Here is a 13,903-nt window from a genome sequence, read left to right as displayed (position 1 = left end):
CCACCTGACTAAATTTAATACTCGTAAAGAAGTTAAGAAGTAAAATTATTTTAAAAAGAAAAAAAAAATAGAATGATTTAAACTCTTGAATTATTTTTTCTTATGCGAGTGAAATTATAAAACTATAAAACTAAAAATATTTCATATCATATTATCATCCTCATTACATAGAATAATTTATAATAAAAATTATTGAATTTATAATCTTTCCTAAATAGTCATATCTCTTTATTTATATAATAGTTTGAAAATTGAAATATGATTTCACTTATAATAATAAAAATAACTCATGCATGACATAGAACAACAAAATAGTTTATTAAAAAAAATTTAGAATCACAAGTTTAATAAACCTAGCATAAACAAGTAAACAACACTTGCCTTTCAATTTTTTGGTCGGTAGGTCTTCCCTACTTTAAGTAACCCTTTAAAAAAAAGGGTACTCTTCCAAAACCACAAAGCCATTTTTCCACTTATCTTTTCCATTCACATCAATTATACTATTTTGCTTAATCTTCAAGCTCCTCCCATAAATTGGAGGAGATTCAATCAATAACCAAAAAAAAAAAAAACACCCAAAACACAAAACCAAAAAATAACAAAGATATGGCACTTAAAATGGCCATATGTTGTTTTACCAATACTCTTGACACAAATGATGAACTTGTTCATCCTAAACAAACACCTTCACCTTCTCCTCATAGAGTCTCCCATTTAGGTATAACCAATAAACTTAACATTAGCTCGGAAATCTCGATCAACGAGCTTTCGAACTCGATCCCGGGATCAAACCTACATGTTTTTAGCCATGATGAGCTTAGGTTGATCACTAACAACTTTTCATCGAGTAACTTCCTTGGTGAAGGTGGATTCGGCGCGGTGTATAAAGGTTTCATACATGATAGTCTTAGGCCTGGCTTAGGGGCTCAAGCTGTTGCTGTTAAGGTCTTGGATTTGGAAGGTACACAAGGTCATAAAGAGTGGTTGGTAAGTTTTTCATACAAGTTTGTAACAATAATATGAAAACTTTATATTATATGATCAAGAAAAATAAACAAACATTTATAATAGCATACTAAATGATTTATGCACATTTTTTTTTTCCTAGGCTGAAGTGATATATCTTGGACAATTAAGGGACCCTAATTTGGTGAAGCTAATTGGGTATTCTTGTGAAAATGACCAAAGACTCCTTGTGTATGAATACATGGCTAGGGGTAATTTGGACAAGCAACTTTTTAGTAGTAAGTATATCCCTCTTTTTTTCAATTTAGATTAATAATTGAGGAATAATTTAGATTGTTTGTTTTTTATATTCTATCTTTATTGTTTATGTTCCAATTTTGGACCTACCTAATTAAGCTAATTAATTTATTTCGGCTTGTTGTTATTTTGATGATGTGAATGTAGGACGTTCAATTCCGTTGCCATGGTTGACAAGAATCAAAATTGCATTAGACACTGCTAAAGGCTTAGCTTTTCTTCATGAACTCAATACACCCGTCATTTTCAGGGATTTCAAGGCCGCAAACATACTCTTAGATGCAGTAAGATTATATCAATTCATTTACGACTTCTGTCAAACTTTAATTGTCACGTTACTAGTTCAAATTATATCAACTATCACGTAATGCCTAAAAGTTGTACATTTCCCGATTATAGTTACTAAAGGATTGATCTTGTTTGTGTAGGATTATACAGCTAAACTTTCAGATTTTGGGTTTGCTAGAGATGGACCAGATGAAGATAAGACTCACGTTTCTACCAAAAATATAGTGGGCACTAAAGGCTATGCCGCCCCAGAGTACATTATGACAGGTAATTTATTAAAGTATTCTTTCATCACAATGATTCTTGTTTCCCTTAGTGTTACACTGTTACATTGCGCACTTGTTCACTTTACCTTATTTCCTTACCTTATTTTTAAATGAATAAAATTGATTTTTATTGATAATCGCGAATTATATGCTATTTTCACTAGTAATATCTAATTTTGGTTAAAACTAAATTTTAGGCATTGGCCAAATTTTAAGGCATCTATGTTTTGAAGCAAGTTACATGAAGTAACACATTTATTGATTGCTTGAATAAATTACAGGTCATTTGACAACTATGAGCGATGTTTACAGTTACGGGGTAGTCCTATTAGAGTTGCTAACCGGAAGAAGATGCATGGACAAGAAGCGCCCGAAAAAAGAGCAAAGTTTGGTAGAATGGGGAAGGCCACTACTAAAAGATCCTCGAAAAATCGAAGGCATAATGGACCCAAGACTAGACGGGCAATACTCGATCGAGGGGTCTAAAATCGCGGCAATGTTGGCATACCAATGCCTAAACAAGCATCCCAAAACAAGGCCTAAAATGAGTGTAGTGATCAAGGTGTTGGAACCACTTTTGGAACTCAATGACATGCCATTTGAGGGACCATTTGTGTATGTTGTACCAAAAGAAGGTCAGGAAATAACCAATAGTAATAAAGAGCAATCATTATTGTGTGATACTAAAAAAGAGGATAACATTAATAATAATGTTAATAGTGAAATAAATGATCAAGTGGTTAAAGTTGAAATAGTGGAAGAAAAGGAGGTTGAAAGAGAAGAAAATAGTGAAGAAAAACAAAAGAATGAACAACAAAGAAGGACACAAAGATCTAGGGCAGTCAAATCTGATTCAGCTCTTTGTGAAGTTCGATAGGAGTTTTTAATTTGTTCTAATTATGTTTGAATTACAGCAAGTGTACAAAATAAAATTTTTTGTTTGTTAATTATAAAGTTTTATCAATTGTAAGTTTACTCAAATCTTTAGAGTATTCATTAAATAAGGACAGATAATGGAGTAATCAATAAGTTCTTTTACTACTTGTGTAGCTAATTGATCTAAATATCCAACAATGCAATTTGTTGACTCTTTTCTATCAAGAAATTTTATAAGGCTCATATAGTCTGTTTTGAAAGCAAACATGTTAACGTATCTATATCAATGATTATGTACATGAGATGATAAAGAAATATTTATCGTCACTTTCCCACAATTGATTACAATATTATTCTCTAGTGCACCGTTATTGACTAGTGAGTCTACAAACCCGCAATAACCTTTGATATATTTTTAAATACATGTTAGTATATATTTGTAAATTAATAATTGTGGAGCTGGTTTTCTAAGAATCTCATACTTCAAGGGCAAAGCAGATTTTTGATGCATAAGTAATTGCATTTTAAGACTCCAATTTCACAATTATTTCTAGTTCTTTAATCCAACTCTTCATTGATGATGTCTCTAACACAAATAGTTTTATATCTACATCACTTGAGAGTGTAAAAATATAAGAAAAATACCACAAATGAGGCCTAAGATATATGATCCTTAGACCACAATGAGATGAAATTAAAAGGGGAGCAGTGTCAACACTCCACTAGCTCAACCTCAAATAGCCCTTCTTCATGCCTAAGATGAAAGTGTACGTGCATAAGCAGAATGATATAAAGCTTAAGGTAGCCCTAGCTCGACGACCCTAATCAACGTCTAACTACACTTATTTGAACTTATTAATTGTATTTAAAAGGATTTTTCTTGAAACTTTTTTCTGTAGCATGAAATTGAAAACAAAGTTGTGTTACATGTAGTAAACCAGTCAATCCGAACGACGTACTATGAAATAATTAAAGGTCATTAGCTTAGTCAACCTAATTATGACTTTGTAATTGTTTAGAAACCAAATATGTACGTCAATTCTTACTTAAGTTTTCAATAATCTAAAGCTTTCTAACCTATAGAACTTTCAAAGTTGTGCACCAAAAATTAATTAAACTTAACCAAGAAGTAAGAAGCGACAAATTTGTGCTTGCTTACCTAACAATAGAAGGTTTTAGTGTATTAGTTAGTCAATTTACATCTTCAATTTGTCAATTAGAATGGTTTACAGCAAGAATCAATATCTACAAGCATTAATTAATTGGATAAATATCATTCCTAATTCATAATATAAGTAAAGACTAGAAATAATTATGAGCAATTTCAATTTTATGTCATCACTTCTAACTTTAAAAACCCTTAAATGGAAGTAGATACTCCGTATACACCTAAAGTTAAGTAAATGATTAGTTTTCCTACCAAAGTAAACACATCTTTTTATGTTACCTTCTAATGGAACTTTCTTTAAGCTCTCCCATTATAAACTTTTCATTACAAAATAAAGTTAAAATATTATGTTATAAAGGTGTTAAGTTTGGGTGTTTCATAATATAGCCAATCCCATGAAATGCATTTAAGATTAGAAATTGCCAATAATGTTGTTTAAGTATTCATAAGAAAGTAGCTTTGAGAGCCCACGCTTCAGATTGCTTTTTCCCCTACTAATTAAAGTACTAGAGTTAACAATAGGTGCACAAAACTTTTTGGGATATGTATTTTAATTTAGTTGGAAACTAATTGAGAGATACCAATAATTTGTAGCAATCCAATATTGTATACACTATTAAATAATGATAATGATTGTGGTTAAGTTGTAGGTTATGGTTAGTGCTGATACTCTATACCCTTTATCTATCAAGATTATGCTTATATATTTGATTTAAATAAACCGAAAGTGAGACGATTACCAAATATGTTAATTGAGGTTCAACAATCTACAAATCAGATGGTTTTAAGAGGAGGTAATCATAAACCTTATAAACTAATTATCTTCCTACTATTATTATGGCGACAATTATTCTGATCTACATAAACACCAGAAATTCACAAAAAAGATATATCCCAAAGACCCTTTTTTTTTTTAACTTAATGGAGTGGTATATTCGAGAATTGAGATAAAAGGTGGTCCATGAGTATTGGACAACACAATGAAAAACAAAAGGATGAAACATAGAAAGACATGTACTAATGTACATGCATGAGTCACATGAGTAATAGAGGCTAGTAGTAGTCAATGTTGTAAGAGTCGTGGCCTTACCTTGCACATCCAACACCAAAAAAGAAAGGCAAACATAATGTTGAGGGTAAGGGTCCTACGCCAAACGTCCTTGCTAAGGGATAAAAGATATAAAAATCCCCAAAAGTCTAATTTCATCGATGCTACTAAGTGCAAAATCTAATAATTAGGTCATTGCATGTGTTCAAAACATATAATTGTGCTACCATGCCAAAATTGATTTGATGCTAGCTTGATTATTGTATGCGTTGTCCTCAATTGGCCAGTTTCATTTATTGAAAAAAACTACACCCTTTCGTTTCTAAGGCTTTATCAAACACCAGTCTTCACATATATCCAACAGTTGTCATTCACACGGATTGGCTGTTTGCAACTGGAGGCCCTTGTATAGTTGTGTAGTACGAGTCTATCTCAAATGAATCACCTCAAAGAGTAATATAAGGTGAGAAAACAGAAACTAAAGAAGTATTTAGATAGGCAAAGTATATATCAACAGTTCAACAATATATCACTTTCATTGACGTATCTTTTTTTTTTTGGTTCTTGTACGTATAGAGTTACTTAAGACATATTATATAACCAAAATTTGATCACAAATTTTATGTATCATCTCCCTTCTAAATCTTTGACCGATGAAACTAATCGTTTTGTCAGCTTCCAGCCGTCCACTTGTACTTTGTGCATAACAATAGACAATGGTGTTCTTTCACTATATAAATGTACAAGATACCAGTATACCACCGCTTAAGACACTAGATTTTTTTATCTTTACAAACTCAAATTTTAATATTTTCACACCTAAATAAACCACATACAAGTCGTTTATATACTAAACATTCGGAGATTTAGGATCTGGGCACACTACTCTAAGCTACTTAACACCCTTCTTATTTAAACTAATAATTATGGTGTCATTTTTACACATAATTAATGTTAATGTTTGCTTAGTCAAATGATCCTACTACAGCTAATAGAATGGGGGTGATAGCTTGGTAGGTGGCTTCAACAAAACTACTTAGCATTCATTTCAGCAACAAAGAATGCCTTCTGAGAAGACAAGATGTTGACTATGTAGTGTGTCTAACTACTCCTTCATTTGATACCGTCTAGTAACTTAATTACTTGATTAGTGACATCCTGGTTCCTAGTACCTAGTAGTAAATAAATAATTACTCTGTGTTCAAGAAGATCGAGGAGTGTAATAAAGACAAAAAAAGGGCACGTGTTATAAAGAATAGAGATAAAGAGAATCATTAGATAACTATTGTATTGTTGTAATTGATTTTACAACTTTCCAAAAAGATATATAGTAAAGTAACTTGTGATTAGAGCTGTCAAAAGTTGACCAGACTTGAAATACCGATTCAAACCCGATTATTTAATCTACCTATCTAAACCCAAAAAAATGATGACCTAAACCCGTCGTGAAACCAACCCTAGACCCGAGTTGACCCGATTATGTGAGACTCAAACATGAACATGAACAGACCTGTATATGACCAGACCCGAATGTAACCCGTAAATTATTGACCTGAACCGAACCCGACTTGACCCAAACCCTTTTTAACCCGTCAAAACCCGAATTCAACCTCACTTGTTACTAACCTAACCTAACCTGAATTCAACCCGACCCGTTCCTAAACCGACCCGAATTTAACCCAACATGTTACAAACTCGACCCGAAATCAACCCGACTTGTTATTGATCTGACCCAAATTCAACCCGACATGTTATGACCTGACCCGAATTTTACCAAACTTATTACTAACCCGACCTAAAAATTCAACCCGATCTACTGTTACTAACCCGACTTGAAATCAACACGACTTGTTATTGACCCGACCTAAATTCAACCTAAATTGTTTCTGACCCGAGTTCAAATCACCTTAAATGCAATTTAGACCACCTTATTATTGTTGATCGAAGCATTTTGTCTAGGGAGACCAAGTCAGTCCACGCCAGCAAAAGAAAGGAGCATCATCCTCAAATTTAAGAGTTAAGTATAGTATATATTTGTTTTATGGTCAAAGAAGATAATTATCTTCCTAAATTATAAACTATAATTCCCTAGTATATTGCCATATATATTATAGTCAAAGGAAATAATTAGCTTCATAAAAATGATAAATTATCTATTTATAGTTAGTTGAACTCGAATATGACCTGACTTGGAAATGACCCGACTTGATTGTAACCTGCAAATTATTGACTTAAACATAACCCGACTTGAATTCGAGAATGACCGACTTGGAAATGACCTGGCCTGATTATAACCCGCAAATTATTGACTTGAACCGAACCCGACTCAAACCCGAGAATTACCTTAACCCGTTTTAACCTGTGAAAACCCAAATTAAACCCGACCTATTATTCACCCGACCCGAATGTAACCCGACCTAAACCCGACCAAAACCCAATAAGAAAGTACGACCCGACGTGACCCGACAACTTAAGCATGACCAACCACCAAACCCGACCCGCATATGTTATGGAATTAATCTGAATTGACCCGACCCGAGTTGACCCAACCCACTATTACTGACCCAAACCCGACTCGTTTATCCGAATAGACAGCTCTACCCGAAACATCCAAAATTTCTTAAAAAACGTGGATATCAGCCTTCAATTTTGGATTTTTTCGACTTTTTTTTCGCCCGTTAATAAAAGTTGCTGAAATATTTACCATGGTCCCTAACATCCTCTGGGAGTCCAATTGGTTGGGTAGAACCATCCAATTTGCCTTTAAACGGCCAATTTACCATTTTACAACTTACAACGATTTCATTAAGTCAAGCCTACCACGAACATTTATGACAAAGTATAATGATCATATATGATTTCAAACGGCATTATATGACCCCGAGATGTATCTCCTAAAATCTAATGGATTTTTGACACCGGGGCACGAAACCTCCAAAATTTCTCAAAAAGCGTGAATATAAGACTTTAATTTTGGAATTTTTTGACTTTTTTTCGCTTGTAAATAAAAATTGTCGATATGTTTACCATGTTCCCTAATACCCTCGGGAGTCCAATTAGGTGGGTGGAACCATGCAATTTGCCTTTAAATGGCGAATTTACCGGTTACAAATTGCACCGATTTCATTAACTGAAGCCTACCACGATCATTTATGACAACATAAAATGATCATTTATGGTTTAAAACAGTATTATATGACCCAGAGATGTATCCCCTAAAATCTCAATCCTTTTCAACACCGGCCTCGAAACCTCAAAAATTTCTCGAACAACGTGAATATTAGCCTTCAATTTTGGAATTTTTTGACTTTTTTTCGCCTAGAAATAAAAATTGCCGAAATTTTTAGCATGGTCCCTAATACCTTTCGGGAGTCCAATTGGGTGGGTGGAACCATCCAATTAGCCTTTAAACGACCAATTTACCGGTTTACAACTTGCACCAATTTCATTAATTCAAGCCTACCACGAACATTATGACAACAAATAATGATCATATATGGTTCCAACGACATTATATGACCCCGAGATGTATCCCATAAAATTTCAAGACTTTACGACACCGGGCCCCAAAACCTCCAAAATTTCTCAAAAAGCATGAATATAAGCCTTCAATTTTGGAAATTTTTGACTTCTTTTTGGCTCGAAAATAAAAATTGCCGAAATGTTTACCATGGTCCCTTATACCCTCCGGTAGCCCAATTGGGTAGATGGAACCATCCAATTTGCCTTTAAACGGCCAATTTACCTGTTTACAACTTGCACCGATTTCATTAACTAAAGCCTACCACAAACATATATGACAACAAATAATGATCATATATGGTTCCAAACGACATTATATAACCGCAAGATGTATTCTCTAGAATCTCAAGGCTTTTCAATACAGGGCCAAGAAACCTTCAAAATTTCTCAAAAAACGTGGATATTAGCTTTTATTTTTGAAATTTTTACACTTTTTTCGCCCGGAAATAATAATTGCCGAAATTTTTACCATGGTCCCTAATACCCTTCGGGTGTCCAATTGGGTGGGTGGAACCATCCAATTTGCCTTTAAACGGCCAATTTACCGGTTTTCAACTTGCACCGATTTCATTAACTCAAGCTTACCACGAACATTTATGACAACAAATAATGATCATTTATGGTTCCAAACGACATTATATGACCCCGAGATTTATCCCCTAGAATTTAAAGACTTTTCGACACCGGGCCCTGAAACCTTCAAAATTTTTCAAAAAGCGTGGATATTAATTAGCCTTTATTTTTGGAATTTTTACACTTTTTTCGCCCGAAAATAATAATTGCCGAAATTTTTACCGTGGTCCCTAATACCCTTCGGAAGTCCATTTGGGTGGGTGGAACTATCCAATTTGCCTTTAAATGGCCTATTACCGGTTATAACTTGCACCGATTTCATTAATTCAAGCCTACCACGAACATTTATGACAACAAATAATGATCAAATATGGTTCCAATTCAGCATTATATGACCTCGAGATGTATCCCCTACAATTTCAAGACTTTTCGACATCGGGCCCAGAATCCTCCAAAATTTCTCAAAGAGCATAGATATTTTGCCTTCAATTTTGAAATTTTTTACTTTTTTTCGCCTTGAAATAAAAATTGCCGAAATGTTTACCATGATCCCTAAAACTATCCGGGAGTCCCATTGGGTGGGTGGAACCATCCAATTTTCCTTTAAATGACCAATTTACCAGTTTTCAACTTGCACCAATTTCATTAACTTAAGCCTACCACGAATATATACGACAACAAATAATGATCATATATAGTTCCAAACGGCATTATATGACCCCGATATGTATCCCCTAGAATTTCAAAACTTTTCGACACTAGGCCCCGTAACCTCCCAAATTTCTAAAAAAACATGGATATTAGCCTTCAATTTTGGAATTTTATAGACTTTTTTCGCCCAAAAATAAAAATTTCCGAAATATTTACCATGGTCCCTAATATCCTCCGGGAGTCGAATTGGGTTGGTGGAACCATCCAATTTGCCTTTAAACGGCCAATTTATCAGTTTACAATTTGCACGGTTTTTATTAACTCAAGCATGCTACGAACATTTATGACAACATATAATGATCATGTATGGTTCCAAAGGGCATTATATGACCCCGAGATGTATTCCGTCAAATATCAAGACTTTTCTAACTAGGCCCCAAAACCTACAAAATCTATCAAAAAACGTGGATATTAGCCTTCAATTTTAGAATTTTTTGACTTTTTTTCGCCCGGAAATAAAAATTGCCGAAATGTTTAGCACGGTCTGTAATACCTTTCGAGAGTCCAATTGGGTGGGAGGAACCATCCAATTTGCCTTTAAACGACCAATTTACCGGTTTACAACTTGCACCAATTTCATTAATACAAGCCTACCAAGAACATTTATGACAAAAAATAATGATCATATATGGTTCTAAACGGTATTATATGACCCCGAGATGTATCCCATAGAATTTCAAAACTTTTCGACACCAGGTCCCGAAACCTCAAAAATTTCTCAAAAAGCGTAGATATAGCCTTCAATTTTGGAAAATTTTGACTTTTTTTCGGCTAGAAAACAAAAATTGCCAAAATGTTTACCATGGTCCCTAATACCCTCCGATAGTCCAATAAGGTTGGTGGAACCATCCAATTTGCCTTTAAACTGCAAATTTATCGGTTTACAACTTGCACCGATTTCATTAACTCAAGCCAACCACAAACATATATGACAACAAATAATGATCATGTATGGTTGCAAACGGAATTATATGACCCCGAGATGTAACCCCAAGAATTTCAAGACTTTTCGACACCGGGCCCGAAACCTCCAAAATTTCTCAAAAAGCGTGAATATTAGCCTTCAATTTTGGAATGTTTTTGACTTTTTTTCTTTCGAAAATAAAAATTGCCGAAAGGTTTACCAGGTCCCTAATACACTCCGGAAGTCCAATTGGGTTGGTGGAACCATCCAATTTGCATTTAACGGCCAATTTACCGGTTTACAACTTGCACAGTTTTTATTAACTCAAGCATGCTACGAGCCTACGAACATTTATGACAACATATAATGATCATGTATGATTCCAAACGGCATTATATGACCCCGAGATGTACTCCCTCAAATATCAAGACTTTTCTAATTGGGCCCCGAAACCTCCAAAATCTTTCAAAAAACGTGGATATTAGCCTTCAATTTTGGAATTTTTCGACTTTTTTTCGCCCGGAAATAAAAATTGCCGAAATGTTTTGCATGGTCCCTAATTCCTTTCAGGATTCCAATTGGATGGGTGGAACCATCCAAGTTTCCTTTAAACGACCAATTTACCGGTTTACAACTTGCACCAATTTCATTATTTCAAGCCTATCACGAACATTTATGACAACAAATAATGATCATATATGGTTCCAAATGGCATTATATATATGACCTCGAGATGTATCTCATAGAATTTCAAGACTTTTCGACACCGGCCCCGAAACCTCCAAAATTTCTCAAAAAGCGTGGATATTAGCCTTCAATTTTGGAATTTTTTAAATTTTTTCGCCCGGAAATAAAAATTGCCGAAATATTTACCATGATCCCTAATACCCTCCGGAAGTCCAATTAGGTGTGTGGAACCATCCAATTTGCTTTTAAATGTCCAATTTACCGGTTTACAACTTGCACCGATTTACCGTTTTACAACGGCCAATTTAATTAACTTGCACCGAGCCCGACTTGAACCGAAATTGACCAAAACCAGTTTTAACCCGTCAAAACCCGAATTTAACCCGATTTGTTACTAACCTAACCTGAATTCAACCCGACCTGTTCCTAACTCGACCCGAATTTAACCCTCTGTGTTACAAACCCGACCTGAAATCAACTCGACTTGTTATAGACCTGATCCAAATTCAACCCTATTTGTTATAGACCCGACCCGACCCAACCCAAATTTTACCAGACCTATTACTTACCTGATCTAAAAATTCAACCTGATCTGTTACTAACCTGACTTGAAATTAACACGACTTGTTATTGGCCCAACCTAAATTCAACCCAAATTGTTCCTGACCCGATTTCAAATCACCTTAAATTCAATTTAGACCCCCTTGTTATTGTTGATCAAAGAATTTTGTCTAGGGAGACCAAGTCGGTCCAGGCCAGCAAAAGAAGGAGCATCATCCTCAAATTTAAGAGATAAATATAGTATATATTTGTTGTATGGTCAAAGGAGTTAGTTATCTTCCTAAATTATAGACTATAGTTCCCTATTACATTGTCATATATATTATAGTCAAAGGAAATAATTAGCTTGATAAAAATGATAATTATCTATTTATAGTTAGTTGAACCCGAATATGACTTGACTTGGAAATGACCCGACTTGATTGTAACCTGCAAATTATTGACTTAAACATAACTCGACTTGAATTTGAGAATGACCCGATTTGGAAATTACCCAACCTAATTATAACCCGCAAATTATTGACTTGAACCGAACCCTACTTGAACCAGAGAATGACCCAACTTGAAAATGACCCGACCTGATTATAATCAGCAAATTATTGACTTGAACCGGACCCGGCTCAAACCCGAGAATAAACTAACCTGATTCTAACCCGCAAATTATTGACTTGAACCGAACCTGACTCGAACACGAGAATTACCCTAACCCGTTTATACCTGAATTAAACTCAACCTATTGTTCACCCGACCCCAATGTAACCCGACCTGTTATTAAACCGACCTAAACCCGACCCAAACCCGATAAGAAGTATGACCCGACGTGACCCGACTCAAGCATTACCCAACCCTAACCCGACCCGCATATAATATGGAATTAATCCGAATTGACCCGATCTGAGTTGACTCAACCCATTCTTATCCGACCCAAACCCGATCCATTTATCCGAATTGACAACTCTACTTGTGATTTAAAAAAGAACGAAGGAAATAATTTAGCATCAGCGTGTACATAATGCACGTCAGATAATGTTAAGCAACGTTAGATGTGGTAGGGAAGCAAAATTCACCTAATATCCTTAGATCTCAGTTTAGAATGACTTGGTAGTCTTGGTCATCGTGGACTATGTCTAATTTTAACCAAACCCTTCATCAAATGCACTTGAACACGAAGATGGTGACAAAAACAAGTATGATAGATGATAGATGATAGATGATAGATGGATATACTTAGAAAAGATATAAGCCGACCACAACTACAACCACAAAATTGAAAGCTTTGATGACAGTTGAAAAGACATTCTGTTGAAATGCGTAAAAGTGTAACACATACTTTTCTCCATTATTCTTTGAGATTAGTATATGCATAATGCAAATCTTCTATTTTGATCCATAGATTTCTGATGAAGAAAAATTGCATCCTTAGACCATAGATCCTGTAGGGGCGATTTTGAAAGCAATGTTTTAACAAATAATGTGAGTATGATCCACATGTGTATCAAGGTAGTGCAATGGCGAAGGTAGAGGAAAGACTTAGACAGTGACAAATCTATCTTGCTATACAAATAAGGGCAATGATATATGTAGCCCTAATGGCTATATAAACATTAAAGACACTCTTGAAAATTGTATAAAATTAGAAATTCATGACAAAAACATGCGTAAATCAGTGTAATTAGTGTTATATTTTTATGATTTTTGAACTTTTTACGATTTTTAAGTGTAAATTTAATGTTTATATTTAGCCCTAAAGGCTTTGTATAGCATTTTCCTAATAAAAACAATCATAAGAACACTTTTTTTATTTCTATCATATATAGAAGCCATAAAGGTCATGACCTCATTTATAACACTTAAGTTGTCAAAAAAAAAAAAAAAAAAAGTTACAAACTCAACTCTTAAAAAGGAAATTAGCACAAGCAACACCATATCTATTACTATCTCCGTTGTATATTATTTGCAACAATAAGCCATTTTTAATCACTTTATGTCAAATTGTTTTAAATAATATAAAACAGATGTAATATATTAACACCTCT

The 13,903-nt window shown here is 34.4% G+C and overlaps 1 protein-coding gene across 1 annotated transcript; it reads left to right on the top strand.

Moving 5' to 3' along the window:
- The first annotated feature begins 344 nt into the window (after positions 1–344).
- LOC110684383 (probable serine/threonine-protein kinase PBL12) lies at positions 345–2,855 on the top strand. Its single transcript, XM_021860840.1, has 5 exons — positions 345–987; positions 1,109–1,244; positions 1,411–1,547; positions 1,692–1,818; positions 2,099–2,855. Exons 1-5 carry the CDS (start codon positions 607–609, stop codon positions 2,692–2,694), a joined length of 1,377 nt encoding a protein of 458 aa, XP_021716532.1. The 5' UTR covers positions 345–606; the 3' UTR covers positions 2,695–2,855.
- The last annotated feature ends 11,048 nt before the right edge of the window (positions 2,856–13,903 follow it).

The sequence above is a fragment of the Chenopodium quinoa genome, unplaced genomic scaffold (assembly GCF_001683475.1).
Source record: "Chenopodium quinoa cultivar QQ74 unplaced genomic scaffold, ASM168347v1, whole genome shotgun sequence".
Lineage (NCBI taxonomy): Eukaryota > Viridiplantae > Streptophyta > Magnoliopsida > Caryophyllales > Amaranthaceae > Chenopodium > Chenopodium quinoa.
Note: the sequence above shows the minus strand (reverse complement) of the source record. Positions and strands in the feature narration are given on the sequence as shown.

Excerpts from the sequence above, each read along its gene's own strand:
- LOC110684383 (XM_021860840.1), top strand. The coding sequence starts at position 607 with ATGGCACTTAAAATGGCCATATGTTGTTTTACCAATACTCTTGACACA. Across the intron at positions 988-1,108 it reads AAGGTCATAAAGAGTGGTTG|GCTGAAGTGATATATCTTGG; the intron begins GTAAGTTTTTCA and ends TTTTTTTCCTAG. Across the intron at positions 1,245-1,410 it reads GGACAAGCAACTTTTTAGTA|GACGTTCAATTCCGTTGCCA; the intron begins GTAAGTATATCC and ends ATGTGAATGTAG.